Source organism: Sorex fumeus, unplaced genomic scaffold (genome assembly GCF_029834395.1).
Source record: "Sorex fumeus unplaced genomic scaffold, SorFum_2.1 ptg000020l, whole genome shotgun sequence".
Taxonomy (NCBI): domain Eukaryota; kingdom Metazoa; phylum Chordata; class Mammalia; order Eulipotyphla; family Soricidae; genus Sorex; species Sorex fumeus.
The window spans coordinates 5,008,271-5,027,689 of NW_026606077.1; the positions used below are offsets into that span (position 1 = coordinate 5,008,271).

Below are 19,419 nucleotides of genomic sequence, written 5' to 3' on the forward strand. Positions count from 1 at the left end.
GCAGGGGTCATTTCCATGCTCTCGTGTGTCATTGTGGCTGTTCCCTTTTCACACGGGGAAGGTGGGGCCACTTTGCCATGCTCTCCACGTGTCACCAGGTCCTAGGAATGGGGACCTGGACGATTTAAGCCTCGGGCAGCCACAACACCTGACCCCCAGCCCTGGTGGTTTCCCCTGAGTTGGACTGAAGTTTGGATTGCAGTCAAGGGACCTGTTTTACCAGGCCCACCATATCTAGTATGGCCCACGGTGGCCGGACTCACATCGACCCCCTCATGTTTGATCCACCAGGCTCCTGTAGTCCCCCTCCACCCCTTGGTGTGACATCTGTATTATTGGGTCCTTACTTCCCTCCTCCTCTGAGATTGGGATTCTGACATTCTCACCTTGCCCACGGAGGAGGATCATGAGATCAGAGTTCTCCCAGGTAACATTGTTGGTCAGGAGATGCTCAAAGCCACAATAGGCTGGGGGCCAGAGACATCGTACAGAAGAGGGGTCAGTCGCTTGCCTTGCATGTGGCTGACCTCAGTTAGAATCTCCAGCATGACATATCCCGAGCACCCCCAGGAGTGGTCCCTGAAAGCAGAGTCAGGAGTAGCCCCTGAGGTCCAGACCCCTCAAAACATCGGGATGGGACTGGGGAGATAGTTTAAGGTGTTTTTGCCTTGCATGTGGCTGATCTCGGCTTGATCCGCAGCACCCTGGCGCTCCCAGGGATGACCTCTGATCCCAGGACCTTGAGCACAGCAGGGGATGGCCCCTACACCAAAAAATCAAATGGAAAGTAGAACATGATGTTCGGGCGTGTCACCATTGGCTCTGTGTGCTGCTCCGGTTGGGCTGAGTGAGTGGCACAGCCATCGTGGGCGTGGCCCCTGGAAGCTTCCGGGTCTGGAGACCGAAAGGGTGCTTGTTCCCACGACCCTGTCATCAGCCTTCTCCCCACACCCTCTCCCCCCCACCTGTGTGGCTGCGGGGTGGCATCTGCTCTCCTGGAACGCAGCCCTTCCTGCCAGTCACTTGACCGTGTGCAGCTCTGGCGTGTGGGTGCAGGGTGCTAAGCCCTCTGGTTCCAGCGGGAGCCGGGTGCTGCCTTCTGCCTGGCAGAGGCCCAGTGAAGACTCGTACCCCAGACATTCCAGCCCGGGAGGCCGTGATGATTCAGCCTTTCAACCCCCGGCAGCCTGTGGGGCTCCCAAGATGGCATCCTTGGGGCTCCCCACTTTAATCTTCTTGCCTGTGGATGGGAAGAGGGTAGATGGACTGGGGCCAGGGAAGCTCTTCAGGATTGCTCGGGATGCAGAAACCCGCGAGAAGGCAGTCCTTTCTCTCCCCTCGGCCCAGGAGACACACGGGCAGTTCAGCACTAGAGTAGCGCTGCCCTCCCGTTGCTCATCGATTTGCTTGAGCGGGCACCAGTAGCGTCTCCGTCGTGAGACTTGTTACTGTTTTTGGCAGATCGAATACGTCATGGGGAGCTTGCCAAGCTTTGCAGTGTGGGCGATACTCTCGGTAGCTTGCCGGGCTCTCCAAGAGGGGCGGAGGAATTGAACCCGGGTCGGCCGCGTGCAAGGCAAATGCCTTACCCACTGTGCTATCGCTCTGGCCCATTACATACAGTAGATAGGAATAAATGCAGACGAGTCAGTCTGCCTGATAATAAATTTGTCCTGAGTTGAAATAGGTCAAGTGTCTAGCTTCCTGGATGGAGCCCCGTTCTCCAGACTGTGACTGTCATATTGATGGATGGGGGACTATGAGAGAGGTGTCGTGGCATTGAACACAGTATTGTGGTCTAAACACAGCACAACACATACGTTTTCTTTTTATTCGTTTGTTTGGGGGCCACACCTGGCAGTGCTCAAGGCTTACCCCAGCTCTGCACTCTTCTGGCAGGGCTTAGCGGACACTGTGGGGTGGCCAGGGCTTGAACCCCGATCAGCCCCGTGCAAGGCAACCGCCTTACCCCCGGGTACTCTCTCGCTGACTCTCTCCTGCTTTTTTAGGGGAAAGGAAGCACACAGGTGCTTCGGGAAAGATCCCTTCCATCGGAGTCCCAGACATGGGCTAATTCCTTTGAGCCCAGGTAACTGGCCTCTCGCCAGTTTCAGCAGGAGGGTTTGGAGGCCTGGGGGAGGGTGAGTGTGTTACGTGATTAGGATGGGAGAGGGAGAAGTTCTTCTCCGGAGAAGTCAGAACCGGGTCTCCGGTGGAAGTCGAGATGTCCTTCCTCCAGGTTGGTCCGAGTGTGGCGCTCCTTGACCCTCAGAGTGGGGACCCCTGGGGCCCCAAGGAGACGGCCTTTTACAGGTGAACCAAGTGGTGGTGGAGTTTTCTGCACATTCCCGGAGAGGCAGGCGGCTGCATTTGGTCTGATAATTTGGGACCGTCGTGAGGGAGTAAGCCGGGGAGTGGGTGGGTGTGAGGGACTTTCACATCTGGGCCTGCTTCGTGCCTTCCCACGCCCAAGCTCTCCCAAGCCTGCCGGGACTGCCTCCAGTTGGGCTTGAGTCAGGAATCTTGCTGATAGAAATACCACGGGGAGGCCGTGGCCCCTGGTCAGCGCACAGTGCGGAGTTACTGCTGGAAGTCTCTCGAATCACATCTGAGCGGGGGACATGGTTGTTTCTGATGAAAAACTGCATCCTTGGTTCTGTTCAGGGAACTGGAGACCGGGCAGAACCGGGCCCCCTTCTCAGGGAGGAGAAGTTAAGATTCACGGTATGATACGCACCGGGAGGGCTTAGAGGGCTCTGCAGCCACACCTCCGAGGGGAGTAGGGGGCGAAGGGTGGAAATCTCCAGTTTGGAAGCTGCTTTAAGACATGCGTTGGGAATGTTATAGACTCTGCCCGGCAGAGTCTAATGGGCGCTTGCTTAGGAAGTTGAAGTTGGACTTTCTTTTCTCCTTCCATTTTGTTTGTTTATTTACTTTAGTATTGTGACCTGGCAATGCTCAGGGCTCACTCCTGGTTCTGCACTTGGGAATGACTCCTGGCGGAGCCGGGCAGGGAAGGTGGGGTGGGACCATATGGGATGCTGGATATTGAACCCAGGTCTGCTGTGTGCAAGGCAAGTGCCCCACCCTCCTTTTTTTTCTTTTTTCTTTTTAAATAAAAAATAACACAGTCTTTATTTTTCTATGGTATAGTGCCTACCCTACTCTCCTTTTTTTTTTTCCTTTTTGGGTCACACCCCGTGATGCTCAGGGGTTACTCCTGGCTCATGCACTCAGGAATTGCTCCTGGCGGTGCTCGGGGGACCATATGGGATGCTGGGAATCGAACCCTGGTCAGCCGCGTGCAAGGCAAACGCCCTACCCGCTGTGCTATCGCTCCAGCCCCCCTACTCTCCTTTTAATGGTCAGATCTAAGCAGTTCCAAATACTGTACGGGTGTTGTGTGTGTGCACGCGTGTGCACGCGTGCCTGCCCCTCCCCTCAACAATAAGCATGACTACACTGACGGGGGCGCACCCACCTTTCACCTTGCAGAAACCTGGCCAGGTTGCCAGGACAAGAAGTCTTATTCCCAGGCTTCCTCCCCCCAGCTGCTGCTCCCTCGGGCGGGCGTCCTGCCGGCCTCGGCCTCGGCCTGGTGGGGAGAGACTTTAATTCCCCATTTGGAAACAAGGCTGGAGGCCCAGAGGAAATGTGACTTTCCTAAGGTCTTAGAACAGAGTCTGGAAGGGCTCCCGAGGGCCGCTCTGGCTCCCTCGGCTTCTCGTCTTGAGAGAAACCCGGCTTTGTTGGCGCGATGAATTTCTTCCTCAAGTTCTGTCATTTCATACCCCCGCCCCCCAGAGCCCCTCCCCCATCAGTCCTTTTGTTTGTAACTATTAGTTTTTATTTCTTTGGGTCACGGCTAGTTTTCGGGCCACACCCGGCAGAGCACTTTCCACGAGTCCCAGGGGACCACAGGTCAGGCCGCCGGCAGAGGCAAGTGCCTTGCGATTTGTACTCTCTCTCCACCCGGTTCATTTTCCAGTCCCCCGTTTCTTGTCATTTCTCTGACCGGCTTCCCCCCTTTTGTTGTGGGCGGTAACTGGGGTCACACACTTGATTGGTGTGGTTGTGGTGCTCGAACCCCTTGGTTGCTGTCCATTGGAACACACTCTTTGTTGCTGCATGGGGGTCCGAATGGCACTGATGTCCCGTGTCACTCAGCATGTGGCGTGGCACTGGTCATCCAACCCAGTGGCCTCACGCCTTCAGGACCCTCTCTTGCCAAGCTCTCCTGCCCCCATCATTATGCATGTTTTCATAGTCTTGGTTATTTTTTGGGGGGGAGAGCGATACACACTTGCTGTGCTCAGGGTTTATTTTTTCCTGGCTCTGTGCCCAGGCCTTGCTTCTGGCAGGGATTGGGGGACCATCTGGGGTCCAGGGTCTGCAGCATGCAAGGCGAGTGCCTTCCCTGCTGTCCTCTCTGGCCCCCTCTTGTTCATATACTTTCATTACACATGTATCTTTAAGGGGTATAAAATCTATAACCTTATATGTTTCTCACCTTTTGTAAATGTTGCTGTATTGTGTGTATCTGAAACTTTTATTATTATTATTTTTTTTAAGCTCAACGTTCCCTTTTTTTTTCCTGGTCCACACCCAGCCAGTACTCAGGTATTACCCCTGGCTCTTCACTCTGGAATTACTCCTGACAGTGCACAGGGGACCTTGTGGGATGCTGGGATCGAACCCAGGTCGGCTCCATGCAAGGCAAGCCACCTCCCCTCTGTACTATCACTCCAGCCCCTTAGGCTCAGTGGCAGTCTATATTTGGAATCTTTCCCCCACGTCGATCCATATGCCTGTTTCCTGTAGTTAAACCACTCTCTGGGCTAATGCTGTGTGAACACCCACTCTCTTCCCAGTACACAAAGCGACGTCTTAGTGGTGCTCTGCCGCCCCCTCCGTTTCTGGGCTCTCGGGTCTCGGACTGGCACTGGCTGCCGGGGCCTCTGTGATCTTCCCAGATCTTCAAGCATTGGCTACGTGTCCCCTCTCCAGGCTCAGGGAGGCTTCTATTCCCCGGGGGCCAGAGACATGGATGGTTCAGCAAGTAGGCAGTTGCCTTGCACGCCGCAGACCCGGGTTCGAGCCCCAGCACCCCATAGATCGCCAGAGCCAGGAGTAAGCCCTGAGCACTGCCGGGTGTGATCCCCAAACCACAGAAACTGGTCCTGGTTCTCCCTCCCACAGGCACCCCTAGTGCAGCCAGGCCTTTAACCGTGTGCTAATAGGTCGTTTGTAATAGTGTGTTTCTTTCTCAGTCACTTCCATTCACAGGGTGGCATTGGAGTTTGGGTCGAAAGGAGGCAGATCGTTTCCTGATTGACCTTACGAAGCAGAGCACCAGGGCTGCAGTTGCTGGAGAGCCCACAGTAACTTGACCTGCCACTGCTCACACATCCCTCCCCCTCCCCCGCGCTCAGGATGGGGAGTCAGAAGGGGGAGGCCCAGAAATGCTTCAGGAGGACTCTCTAGCGCCCCGATTCCTCTGGGGGATTCTGTGAAACGTCCCCGGGAAAGAAAACTCCCTCGCGTGCACACCGTCTCTTCCTGGGCAGGTCTGACCCTCCACCGGGCTGGCTTATCAGTCCCCTGAAACGTGCCCAGCGCGGGCCGGCAGCTGCGTCCGACTGTCTTCCCTAAAAGGAGAGGCCAGCCGGCCGGCGGGGAAGATGAAGCGTTCGGCCAGCAGCAGCCAGCCCGCCCCGGGCACCCAGCGGCCCGTCACATCCATCTGCTTCCGGGCTTTTTTGTGGCTGCCCCCTGCCCCGCCCCTGGGGACCCCAGCAGGGGCAGGAACTAATACAGGTCTCGGAATTGTTCCTAGAGAGAGCACTTTCCGGAAGCCAGCCTGCCCTGCTGGTCGTACTGACTGCCAGGCGGATGCTAAAGGCCTCCCATGGGGCCACGCCCTCAGAGTGCGGTGGGGGTGCGATTTCTGGCTCCTTGTGGCTGAGAACCCCGAGGCTCAGTGACTCCCCTGGCCTGGCGAAGTCACTGTTCAGACCCACGGGGTCAAAGAAGGCAGGGCTCCTGCTCCCCCACCTTTTTTTTTTTTTTTTTTTTTTGCTTTTTTGGGTTACTCCTGGCTCTGCACTCAGGAATTAATCCTGGCGGCGCTCAGGGGATGATGTGGGATGCTGGGAATCGAACCCAGGTCTGCCGCGTGCAAGGCAGACGCCCTACCCGCTGTGCTATCGCTCCAGCCCCTACCCCCACCGTTTTCCACATTCGTAAATAAAATTAATTATGTTGTAGGCCAGACCCGGTAAGTGCTGGAGCTGACTCCCCTCAGTCCTCAGGGTTTGGGAGACCACTCGCCACATCGGACCTCCAGCACGGCCAGTGTGGCCCAACCCTACCCATCATTACCCCCTCAGCCCCTGAGGGGGGAAAAAATACAGAAGGAAACGGAAGTGACTTGCCAAGGTTTCCAGATGGCCAGGACAGGGACATTGTCAGGTGTCTGCCTGGTTTTCCAAACCTGTTTGGGTAAACTGCCGAGGAGGCGAGGGGCCGAGCTGGGCTGGTGGGGGATGGGGGAGGGGGACGCTGAGCTGGCGGAGGGGTGGGAAGGAAATAGAGGGGAGGGGGGAGGGCTGGAGGAGGTGAGAGCTGGTGGGGAGGTTTCCCTCGGACCCGAACACACCAGGCCTTCCATCCCCAAGTTCTTCACCCCCAGATTGCCGGCTGACCAACCTTTTCTCCACTTGGGAAGAGAACGGGCCCAATTAAGTCCTTTGCTGTCAAATCCGAGGGACTTACCCCTGCTCTTTTAGTTCCTCCCGGGACCCCTGCCCTCCGCCCCACCCCACCCCCATCCTGGTTTGCATCTGAAAGAGCCCCTGGGGGCGGCTGGCGCTGCCCGGTGTCCACCCGTCCCTCCCCCGCTCCCTGGAGGCCGCTCGGCGCTTTCCCAGCCTCTGGAGTTCCCCGGACCCGCCGCAGTGGGCTGACACGTGGGGCTGGCCTTCAGCCCTGCTTCCCCGTCAGACCCCGTTTCCGAGAGGGGTGCGGGGCCTCACCGAGGTGGCCGAGTTTGGTTCCACTTCCAAAGTGCTTTCCTGTGCTGCATGTCGTGAGTCTTTCCAGCCAGGCTGCTTTCCCGCCAGTGTCCCTGTTGGAGGTGGTCCTGTGCCAGGACCCGGGTGGAGATGCACATCAGCCTGATGACCCTGGGGCGGGGTTTGTTTCGAAGAGCTCCAGCCTTCCCAGTGCACTGCAGTGACCTCCAGGGCCAGGCCCCCAGCTTGGGGACGTGACTGCAGCCTTGGGTGCCCACAGCAGTGGCCCCGGCTACCTGTGGCCCTCTTGCACTTGAAAGGTGGCAAGTCTGATATCTCGTTGACTTAAACAGACAGACAGGGCCAGAGCGATAGTACAGCAGGCCGGGCATTTGCCTGGCACGCGGTCGACCCAGGTTCAGTCTCCAGCATCCCAGAGAGTCCTCTCAGCACCTCCAGGAGTAATTCTTGAGTGCAGAACCAGGAAAAACTCACCTGAGTATCGCCGGGTGTGATTCCAAAAGCCAAAAAACAAACAAACAAATAAAACACATTAAAAAAAAATCAAGGCTGTATTGAAGAAAGGAACCAACTTTTTTTTTTTTTTTTTTGCTTTTTTGGGTCATATCTGGCAATGCACAGGAGTTACTCTTGGTTCTGCACTCAGGAATCACCCCTGGCGGTGCTCGGGGGACCATACGGGATGCTGGGAATAGAACCCAGGTGGGCCGCGTGCAAGGCAAACGCCCTACTCGCTGTGCTATCACTCCAGCCCCCCAACTTGATATTTTTAGAGTTTAAGTTCAGGGCAACCCAGGGTGCACAGAATCAAGAGCCCCTTAATCAGCGGCTTCCCTGACCCTCCCCGGTGGGGCCCAGGGTATTCTCAGTAGAGGACGTTTTTACATTAAAGTCATGTAAGGGGGCTGGAGAGAGCACAGGGGTTAAAGCCCCTTCCTTGCATGCAGCCGAACTGGACCCCTGGTACTGCCTCTGCGAGCACTTCTGGGTGCGCACCCCCCCCCATAATGGAAAGGGATGTGCGAGGAGGTGACCCCCATCCTCAGTGCTGCCCATATGTGTCAAAAAAGCGTGGTCCTGTGGCTCAGCTGCCGGGGCACTGGGTACCACAATCGAGTGGACAGTCTCTGGTACAGTCGCGTGTGTGAACGCAGCCAGGCAGGAGTGCAGCCCCCAGCAAGCACGTGTGTGAGCACCGCAGAGACCCCAGTGGGCACCACAGCCGGGGTGCACCTGAGCATCCCCGCTAGGTCAGAGCAGCCCCTCCCGACCAGCCTCCAGCACTGTGGTCCCTGTGGGCAGCACCACAACTGCAGGGAGGACCCACAGTCATTGCAACCAGCCAGGGAAGGGCAGGGAAGGGGAAAGGAAAAGGAAGTAACCCCTTAAGGGAACAAAGGATTTGTCTTTGACTTCTGGGCATGAGATAATCCCTAACTCCAGGGATGAGTAGAAAATGCCTATTTTAGTGTTTGTTTTCTTTTTTTTTGGGGGGGGGTCACCCGGTAACGCTCAGGGCTTACTCCTGGCTCTGCACTCAGGAATTACTCCTGGTGGTGCTCAGTGAACCATATGGGATGCTGGGAATCGAACCCGGGTTGGCCTTGTGCAAGGCAAACGCCCTACTCGCTGTGTTATCACTCCAGCCCCTCTTTCTTATTTTTGTCTGGGAGTCAACGCCCAGCAGTATGTAGGCCTTACTCCTGGCTCTGTGCTCAGGGTCACTCCTGGTATCGCCGGGTGTGATTCCAACTCCTGGCGGTGCTCGGAGGACTACATGTGGGGCCAGGGATCAGACCCGTGTCTGCTAAGTGCAAGGTTAGGACCCTACTTGCTGTGCTCTCTCTCAAGCCCCTTCCTTTTGTGTGTGTGTGTGTGTGTGTGTGTGTGTGTGTGTGTGTGTGTGTGTTTGGGGTCACAGTTGGCAGTGCTCTGTGTTTGGGGGTTGCTTCTGGCAGTGCTCTGGGAACCGTATGGTGCTGGGGATCGAGCCTGGGCCCCCTGCATGCACAACAGAGGCCCAGCCTGTTGAGCTGCCGCTCAGGCCCCGAGAAAAGTGCCTTTTTGACCTCGGGAGACCTCGGCTCTAAGGCAGAAACCGTTGCAGGTTCAGAGAATGCAAATTGGAAGTGTACGATTGTTGGGGTTGGGTCCCTGGCACAAGGTTGGGAGCAGAACCGGACAAGCTGAGGTGTTTGTCGGGCTGGCTGCTGGCCTGCTCCAACGTCTCTGCTCTTGGGGCAGCGCCTGGGCTATGGGTGGATTATTGATTGGGGTCTTGATGGCCTGGGAGCCACAAGTTCTTCAATCCAAGGGGAAGGAAAGAAGAATCCTTTTCTATTCCCTCTTCCACTGACTTCACACTCTCTCTCTCCTCCCGTTGTTCATCGATTTGCTCGAGCGGGCCCAGTAACGTCTCCATTTTTTTTTTTTTGAGACTTGTTGTTACTGTGTTTGGCATGCTAAATACATCACGGGTAGCTTGCCAGGCTCTGCTGTGCGGTGAGATACTCTCGGTAGCTTGCCAGGCTCTCCGAGAGGGGTGGAGGAATCGAACCTGGCTCGGCCAGGCTGGCTGCGTGCAAGGCAAACACCCTACCCACTGTGCTATCGCTCCAGCCCTCTACAAATCCTTCCTTGTGGCCCAGATTGTGGACTTTCTCCCACTTCGGGTTAAAAAAAAACAAGTATAGAATTGCTGAGACTTTGTACAACAGAAAGATCTACAGGATTGCTCAGTAGTGATTTTTGAAATACTGAATACACGGGATAAATATGTTGATATAAAGGGATGAGAAAATTATGAAAATGAGTGTCACGTGTTTCTTGTTTGGGGGTTTGTTCTCTTAACTGAGGTTACTAGAAAGAACCCCTAGATAGCGTCTTTGGGCTCACAGAGATAGTGTAGAAATTGCATGTGGCCGACCCCGGTTTGATCCCTGCCACTGATTAGGGGAGGCTGAGCCCCGGCTGGAGCGATCCCAGAGCCCAGAGGCAGAAGTAAGCCCTGAGCACCGCCGGCTCTGGCTTCAACCAACCCTCCGGACACTCCCAGTCCCCAGAAGAGTTTCTGGTTTGCATTCTGCTTGCGGGGAGGCCGTATTGCTGAGGTCAGTGAATTCCATGACTCTGGAGTTAGGCAGAGAGAGGCACTTAAGGTTTTGAGAAGCGGGTTCCTGTGGGATCCGGGGTTCACGCATCAAACAGCCCCCCACCCCACCCCCACCCTATCCCTAATCTCTGCAGGTCTCTGCAGCTTGAGCAGGTGCCCATCCAGGTCCCTAGGCTTCGGTTTCCTCATGTGTTAGACGGGATGGTGTTTGCCTGCGGTGCCTGGCGGGGCAGAGCCCTGAGCGTGGGTCCTGACCACACCCCTAGTGCCAGGCAGATCCATGTTCTGAGGAATCCACAGCACCGTGCAGCTCCGTGTGCTGGTCCCTGGGGAGGGCAGGGACCAGCTTGCTGGAGCTGGGGGTGGGGTGTGGCTCCGCAGTGTGCCTGAGACCGATTCCGATCCAGAGGGACCTGGCAAGAGAACCAGGAAGCAAACGCGGAAGTAGAAGCACCTTCCTTGGTGCTCCGGGGGTCCCAAGGTTCTGGGGTGTCTGTGCCTTCCGTCCTCCTGGGGACCTGGCCTCAGGGAGAATAGGAGTGCCCAGGGGAGCCTTCGTCCCGCCCTCCAGCCCCTGGGCCCGTGTCCGTGTCCGGAGGCTGGCCCCTGCCCAGGCCAGCACCACTGGGCAGAATGAGGCTGTGAATTAAGCCTGTTGTTCTGGCCCTGCCGCATTCCTGGGCCGTCCTGTTTCCCCTTGGGAGCCGGGGCCTCCTTTATTTTTAGTCCCTGCAGCGTGACAGCTTTGTTCCCATCCTTTCTGACCCACCACGGGGAGACGCCTCTGAGTGGGTGCCAAGGGCACCCAGAGGACCTCGGGGTCTTAGCCTGGGTCTGCAAGGGAGAGCCTTTTAGCCGGAGCCTCTCTGGTTGCCGAGGGCTGGTGGCCTTTGGGTGAATGCTGGGAGCCAGAGAGATGGCACAGCAGGTAGGGCGCTTGCCTTGCATGTGGCCAACCCGGGTTCGATCCCCAGCGCCACATCTGGTCCCCCAAGCACTGCCAGGAGTGTGTAAGCCCTGAGCTGTGTCCCCCAAACCAACCAACAACAACACATAAAACCAATAAAATGCTGACCTCTGGCCTGCGTGTGTGCAGACGGACCGGGGCTGGTGGAAGCGTCCTCCCCATCCACGCTGACCCTTCTGGGTAGCTTCTCACCTCAGTTTCATCACGAGCAGTGTGGGGGGCACCTGCCTTCCTCCTGATCTGTGGGAGCGAACGGAAGTCGGTGTTTCTGGGGTGGACGTTGTGCGGGCTGCTCCGGCGGCCCTGAGCTGCTTGCAGCGGGTGTCAAAGCAGAAATGAAATGACAGATAAGGTGCCAAGAGCTGTGTCCGAGGGCCGGGGAGAGAGATAGCTCAACGGGCCTGGAGCCCGGGTGTCACGGCTAGCCCTGTTGGTCCCCTGACACCTCTGGGAAGGACCCCTGAGCTGAGAACGGCCCCTGAGTTAGACACGCCACCAGGTGTGGCCCTAAAACCCAAACGCAGAAAGCTCCGGTGTTTGAGCTGGGACAAAGGGACCAGGGAAGGGGCTTTCCCTTCCGTGTTCTGTCACACCACTCATTCCTTCTCTCCTGCAAAGTGCGGTTTATCACTTCGCCCCACATTTCTCTGCAGTTTGGGGGCATTCTGTGGTCCCGGGAGGCTCGGCTGTCGCACTGAGGGTCCCAGTTCCTGGTTGGGCCCTGCTGTGACCGCACATGGGGGTGGGGTGGGGGGCCCCGATTGGCCAGTGCATCGCCTGGAACAGGCAGCTCAGGGGACAGCCAGCCACGCGCAGCCCCGGGAGAGGGAGCGAGGGGCTGGTGCTGAGAAGGGCTGGGCCCTTCGGGGAAGGAGCCCGGGAGCCTTATCTGAGCCAGCAGCCCCTCGGGAGACCTCCCAGCTAGAGGCGCTTCCCGCCCAGCAGAACCGTCACGGACCCTTGGGGATCCCAGGCGGCCCCGGAACATGGGCCCCACGCGCTGGGCACTGGCGGTCGGCGTCTAGCTGGAGGTACAGACCATGCCCGTGTGGCCGCAGCGCCCAGGAAATTCTCTCCCTGCACCACGCGTCTGCTGGGGCAAGTTCATGCCTACATAGCGCACAGCGACGGCCGAGGGGATGCTGAGGAGGGGGGCGGCCGGTGTGCGGCGGGGCACGTCATGGCATGTCCATCCGAGGAGGAGGTGAGTTCAGAGAAGGGCCCGGGGAGGAGGCAGCTTTGGGGGCGGGGGGTGGGTGGGTAGGGAGGGAAACATATGCAGCGGTGCTCAGGGGTCACTCCTGGCTCTGTGCTCAGGAATCGCTCCTGGTGGTGCTCAGGAAGTGCTCCTGGCTCTGTGCTCAGGGATTACTCCTGGCTCTGTGCTCAGCGATTACTCCTGGCTCTGTGCTCAGGGGACTGTATTCAGTGCCGGGGGTTAAAGCCAAGTTAACTGTGTGCAAGGGAGGTGCCCTCCCCACTGTCGGAGCCCTGCTACCCCTGGGAAGCACCCTGGAGGGGACAGGACCCCTGAGTGTGTCCCAGGTTGCCTGAGGGGGCCAGAGGAAAAGGTTTCCCTACTCAAAAATGTAACACCCCCTGCCTTCCCCTTCCCGCCCTCTCCCCCACCCCCCTGCCCGACTCCCTTCCTGCTCTGGACCAGCTGCCAGGGGCTGAGCAGGAGGGTGGATACCTGGGGTCACTGCCAGTAGCACTCTGGGGTCACCCAGGGGGCAGCCCGGGGCCCCGGGCAGGCAGGAAGAGGGATTGGGACAAGGGCTGGGGGCCGGAGTGGGTGGAGGTGGTGCCTGCCCGCCCTCATGGGCCCCGCCACTCCCCTCCCGCCTCCCCCACAGATGGGGGCCAGCCCTGGGCCTGGAACTTCCTTCCCTGGCTCTGGTGACCTGACAGTTTGTGGCGGGCACAGAGGAAACCGAGGCCCTGAGGCAGGACCCCAGAGCTGGGCGTTTCCTGCCTAGCTGCTGCTTGAGGGGAGGCGTGAATGTCCCCCCGGGTCTCTCCTCACTCCAGGAGGCTGAGGCCTGCTTCCTCCGGCTGAGCCAGGACCCGGCGTGGGGGCCAGACGTCCATCACTGCCCTCGGCCCCGAGGAGCCCTTCTGGCCTCTGACACCCCCTGTGCTCCCCTCCACCCCCCTGCGTTGGAGTTCCCACCTTTTATCCCAACAGGAAACTTTTTTTTCTTTTTCTTTTTGGCTTTTTGGGTCACACCAGGCGATAGTCCTGGCTCTGCACTCAGGAATTGCTCCTGGCAGTACTGGGGGACCATTTGGGATGCTGGGGATCGAACCCCAGTCAGCCAAGAGTCAGGCAAACGCCCTACCCGCTGTGCCATATGGCTCCGGCCCCCGGCAGGACACAGCAGCACCTCCAGGGCCCCTCCCGCACAGCAGGCCGGAAGAGGTGCCCTGTGGGGTGGCCAACCAGAGTCCACTTGGCGGCATGGGTCCCCTTCCACGCTCCCTCCTAGACCTAGCGTGGACTGAGCGAGTCTGAAGTGACCACTGGCTGTCCCCAGGGACAGGGTTTGGGAGCAGAAGGATGTGCGCGGTGGGTGGTTCTGTTCCTGTAACAGGGAAGAAACCAGCCTCAGTTGGCTGGGGTGTTGGTTGAGGTTGAGGTTGGAGGACCGTCTAGGACGTCAGGAATAGGGACCATCGCTGGGCAGACTGCGGAGAGAATGCCTTTTTTCTACTTTCATCTACTTAGGTGTTGTTAGATTATTTTCAATAAGTGTATTTCTTATCCATACTGTCACTTCCTGTCGCTTTAAAAAAAGTTCAGAAGCCAGTCTCAGAATTTTGCTGGAGATGTTGTATTCGCCGTCATTGCTACCTACCTTTAGTTCTTAGTTTTCTCTTCTGTAAAATGGGCTAATAATGGTTGCATTTCTCTTATTTTTTTAGGTAACTGTGTGCTTTATGCAGATCACATGTTTGGGGAATGTGATGATGAGATGAGAGGGTGGGACACTTTTTTTTTTCCTGCTTTTTGGGTCACACCCAGTGATGCTCAGGGGTTACTCCTGGCTCTGCACTCAGGAATCAATCCTGACGGTGCTCGGGGGACCTTACGGGATGCTGGGAATCGAGCCTGGGTCAGCCGCGTGCAAGGCAAATAAATGCCCTACCTGCTGTGCTAGGACTCCAGCCCCAGGGACACTGGTTTTTGTCAAGAAAATGTGCAGAAACAATTACCTTGTCCTTGCACATTATTTGAAAAATTCTCAATAGCTAGCTTTGAGGTGAGATGTTACTTTCCCATCTTAAAAATAAGGAAAAGAAGATTCAGAGGACCAGAGAGATCGGGGTAAGGCACTTGCCTTGTGCACAACTGACTGGGGTTCTGTCCTGGCACTTGGTATGGCCCCAGTTCCTGCCAGGATTGATCCCTGAGTGCAGGTTAAGCACATCTGCATATTGGAGCCTCTGGGTTCTGAGTAGTTAAGCCCCGTGGCGCAGGCCCTTAGCATCAAAGTGTCCCATCCAGGTGGCTGAGTATCCCAGGCAGCGACTCCTGATCCCCCTACCACTGCTTGGGAGCACCCCCCTAAAAAACGCAAAACCAAACCAAAAAACCTTCAGAAGCCCAGAAGGAGGGTCAGGGGACCTGGACTTCAGAGCTGGGCCCTCGTGTGGGCATCACGACTTTGCGAGACTCTCGGATCTCCATTTCTTTGGCGGTAAAATGGAGATAATGATCTTCTGCATCCTTGGCTGGGTCATGGCACTGCAAGAAAGGGAAGCCAGTGGGGGTTACTCGCCCGCTGCATCTCCGTTCTTGGTGTCCATGAGCGTGTTTTATCTCTTGATGCCATCCCAGTGGAAAAAGGTTTTTTTGTTGCTGTTGTTAGTTTATTTGGTGGTTCCTCATCGGCCGATACTCAGGCTTACTCCTGGCTCTGCACTGGTGATGCACAGGGGTTACTCCTGGCTGTGCACTCAGGAATTACTCCTGGCAGGGCTCAGGGGACCGACCATATGGGATGCTGGGGATCAAACCTGGGTCAGTTGTGTGCCAGGCAATTGCCTTCCCAGCTGTATTAGCTCCGGCCTTTCCTGGGAAAATCTATGTGAGGTTCCCCTGCCTTAAAGGCAAGAAGACCTCTGCAGGTAGGAGCTGTTATTAAAGCAATGCTAACAACCACCCCGTTCTCCCTCCTGTCCCTTACACTGAGGAAGACAAGTGAGGGCCAGAGAGATGGGGGACAGTGAGTGAACTGCTTGTTTGGCGCACAGGTGTGGTCCCCAATTCCCGAACACCAACAGTAGTGACCCCTGAGCACAGAGCCACGAGTAAGCCCTGAGCATCTGCACATAGGGGGTCTCACAAAAAAAAAAAGATTAGTGAGTCTACTGTTGAAATCTTTGTTCTGCCCTTAGCAAGAGGTCTTTCTTTTTCCTAAATTGAAATTAAATTATTTTGGGGGCTGGAGCGGTAGCACAGAGGGTAGGGCATTTGCCTTGCAAGCGGCCGACCCGGGTTCGATTCCCAGCATCCCATATGGTCCCCTGAGCACCGCCAGGAGTAATTCCTGAGTGCAGAGCCAGGTGTAACCCCTGTACATCACCAGGTGTGACCCAAAAAGCCAAAAAAAAAAAAAAAGAAATTTAATTATTTTTGGGCCAGAGCTATATAGTACAGTAGGTAGGGTGCTTGTCTTGAAGCCGGCTGACCTGGGTTTGATCCCCAGCATCCCATATGGTCTGTGGAGCCTGCCAGGATTGATCCCTGAGTGCAGAGGCAAAAGTGTTTGGGGCCACTGAAAAACAAACAAAGAATTTGGGTCTGGGGACCACATCGAGTAGTACTCAGAGGTCACTCCTGGCAGAGCTGAAGGGACCATACATGGTGCCAGGGGCTGAACTGGGGCCAGTCATGTGCCAGGAAATGGCTTTAGATGCTGTGCTGTCTGCCTGACCGCCTCTTTTCACTTTTGGGGTGCTGGGACGAATCCTAGGGGAATTGCTCCCTGCTGCGCCCAGCCCTGGTCAGCAGAGTCCTTCAGCCCTTTCTGTCCAGGATCTCAGTCTCCTTCGCCAGTAAAATATCCCTTTTGATAGGTGTGTTTCGAAGTCTGCCCTGCGAAGCTTTGATCACACTGCTGTCCTCTCTGTGGGTGGGCAGGAGGGGGCGGAAATTTTCCATCCTGTGTCCCCTTCCACAGGGGGTCGGGTCAGCCTGTGCGGGCAGTGTTTGTGCCATGGCCAGCCTGTTCCCTCGGGCATGCCCGGTCTTGAACGTGCCCGTGCCTTTGGGAGCAGGAGGTGGGGGGTGAGGTCCACGTGGACCCTGGCGTGGGCCGCGAGTTCTTTCCTCTGCTGGACGCTCTTTGGCGGGGGCTTGGCGAGCACGTGCCCTGTCCTGAGGTTCCTGTGCCACTGTGTGTCTCCAGAAGGGACAACCCAGGACAAGTCTCTGCAGAGTAATAGGACCCCGCTGCCCACTCTCTGCTGCCAGTTCTCCTCCCAGGGCTGGCGAGAGGCGCCCAGGAAGCTGGGTGGGGTCCTCAGTGGTCTGCGGGAGCCTCCTTGGTGGGTGGTGGGACCTTGTCACCTTGTCACCTTTGCCCCCACTTCCTTCCTGGCCCGGCCAGAGACCTGCCAACCAGCCCCATCAGCACTGGGGAGCCTGGGGTGGGGGCCGGGTTCTCTCCATCACCCGGGCGTGGGCAGCTCTCTGCCCTAAGGCTTGGAGCTGCTGGGAGTGCAGGTGGGGGGTGCCTGGAGGGGTCCCTGAGCTGCAGCACTGTGGGGTGCAGCGAGGCGCCTCCTTTCTGGCCGAACATGATCAGGTTTCGTGCTACCTGGGGCTCCCCAGGAAAGGAAAGGTGCCGAATTACTTACGCTGTCAGAGGTTCCCGGCTCCTCCAGGGGCCGGGCACAGGAGCGGTTTGATTCCCACTGGATGCCGTGTGCTGCTGTCACATCCGGTCTGCTGCTAACCTTCAGAAGGACCCTGTCAGAGACACTCCTATTTCCTTTTTTCCTTTGTAACCCACACCCAGCGGTACTTGGGGACTTCCAGCTCTGTGCTGGTGCCGGGGCACCATGTGGGGCTGGGGATCTAACCCAGGCCTCCTAGAAGTATGGAAAGCATGTGTTCAGCTCTGCCCACTGGACCGCCTCTCTGACCCCCAGGGAGATCCCCTGTATCCCCTGGGTATATACAGGGGTGGCAGCTAAAATCTGAAAAGCCGAGTGACTTGGCTGAAGCACCCAGCCAGGGAAGACAGGTCTCAGGTGAGGCTCCCCCCTCCAGGTCACGAGACATGCCCAAGTAAGGCTGCGGAGGTTTCTCCAGCCAGAAGTCTGCCGCCATCTGGCCGGAGTGGTAGGACAGCGGGGAGGGCGCTTGCCTTGCACGCGGCCGACCCAGGGTGGACTCTTCTTGGCAGCCCCTATGGTCTCCTAAGTCCCTCCAGAAGTGATCCCTGAGCACAGAGCCAGGAATAAGCCCTGAGCACCACTGGGTGTGCCCCCCCCCCCCGCCAAAAATAATAATAATAATAATAATAAAATAATAAAGGTGTAGCTCAGCTCAAGGGTCCTGAGATTTTTTTTTTAGTCAAACCCAAACCCAAATAGTGCCCAGAAGGATGAAGGTGACACAGGCGGGGACAGAAGACCATGGGGTTCTCAGCTTCGAGGGTGGGTGGGCTCAGGCTCCTTCCTGGTAGCTTCCCTCTCCAAGAGGCGAGGGGCGGTGGATAGGACCCAGGAGCATTTGGCGATGAACACAGACTGCGTGTACACAAGACCCAGCTCCATCCCCATTGTCTAGGGCCTCCCGGAACTTGCCAGAACAACGCTCACGCTGCATCTCCCTATCACTTCGGTCTTTGCGTGGGTGAGCCGAAGTCCTTTACAGGGCTGTCATGTGATGGGCCGTGGGGTTGCCCTCCCTGGCTCGCTCTGGAAGCTTCCTTTTGTGCCTCTGGCAGTGTTCTGGGTCCAAAGAAACATTCGCTGCCCCCAGTTTGTACTTGGGGGTCAAGGAGCAGCTTCTCCGTAACCTTCCAGGACCGGAAGGGGCTTTGGAGTTGCTTGGTACCTTCTTTTGCTATGTTTTGTTTTAGGGTTATACCCAGGTAAGGCTCGAGCTACTCCTGGCTCTGTGCTCAGGGGACCGTATGGGATGCTGGGATTTGAGCTGGGGTGGGCTGTGTGCAAGCAAGTGCTTTAAATCTCATACTACCTCTCGCCCTTGATGCTTCATTTTATAGCTGGGAAACGGGGACTCAGGAGCATGTGAGGGTCTGCTCTGGGTCACATGACTGTGTGATGTGTCAGTGTGGGTGTTCCAGTGCCCAAAGCGGGGGGGATTGTGACGGGCAGGTGGGCACTCCCGCCCTGCCTGCCTTAGACTTGAACTGAAGCCTCTGTGCTCTGTCACGGCCTCACACCCTTCTTTCTTCTCATCCTTCTCCAGATTGACAAGTATCTGTATTCCATGAGGCTCTCCGACGAAACTCTATTAGATATCATGACTCGTTTTAAGAGAGAGATGAAGAATGGCCTTTCCCGGGATTTTAATCCAACAGCTACAGTTAAGATGTTGCCAACTTTTGTAAGATCCATTCCTGATGGTTCAGGTGAGTCGCACCCAGAGATTGGGCCCCAGGACTGAATGCTCTGTGAAATCCGCCTTTTCACCTTCATTCATTCATTCTTTCATTCATCCATTTCTTCATCCTCCTTTCCAACGGTTACTTCATCCACTTATCCTTCCCTCCACCCACCCACCCCTCATCTATCCATCCATCGTCCATCCATCCCTCCCTCCCTCACCCATCCCTCTCTCCATCTGCCATGCATCCATCCCTCCATCCCTCTATACTTCCATCCACTCGTCCATCCTTCCCTTCCTCCCTCCCTCCACCCAGCTATCCTCCAACGTCTCCCAAGCGTCTGTTGCGTGTCAGGCACAAGGAGAATACCGTAGTTGGACAAGGCTGATTTGTTCTCATTGGCCTGAATGTCTAGTGACTTACAGTAAGAAAATACAGCATCTATGGAATCTGCAGATGCTTTGTGGGTTGCTCTCATGTCTCCAGAACGCAAAGCGCTCCAGAACAAACAGAAAGCTGATTTTTAGCAGAACTCTATTACGGCAACACATCCCTTTTTGCCTCCAGATAAGCATCCAATCCTAAGAACAGGTAGGTGACAGACTCAGGAGAGATTCAGACCCTCATTGGAGCAAATTTCTTATATGCTAACCGTAGAAAATCTCTAAAGCCGACCAATGGCAAAGGGGAGTTGAGATTGGAAAAAAGTCATCCGTC

The 19,419-nt window shown here is 56.6% G+C and overlaps 1 protein-coding gene across 1 annotated transcript in view; it reads left to right on the forward strand.

The window, feature by feature from the left end:
• HK1 (hexokinase 1) overlaps positions 1-19,419 on the forward strand; it is a 66,284-nt gene that overhangs the window by 1,593 nt on the left and 45,272 nt on the right. The window contains exon 2 of the mRNA XM_056113428.1: positions 18,564-18,726. Within this exon, the coding sequence (XP_055969403.1) occupies positions 18,564-18,726 (163 nt within the window). The remainder of the gene's footprint in view (positions 1-18,563; positions 18,727-19,419) is intronic.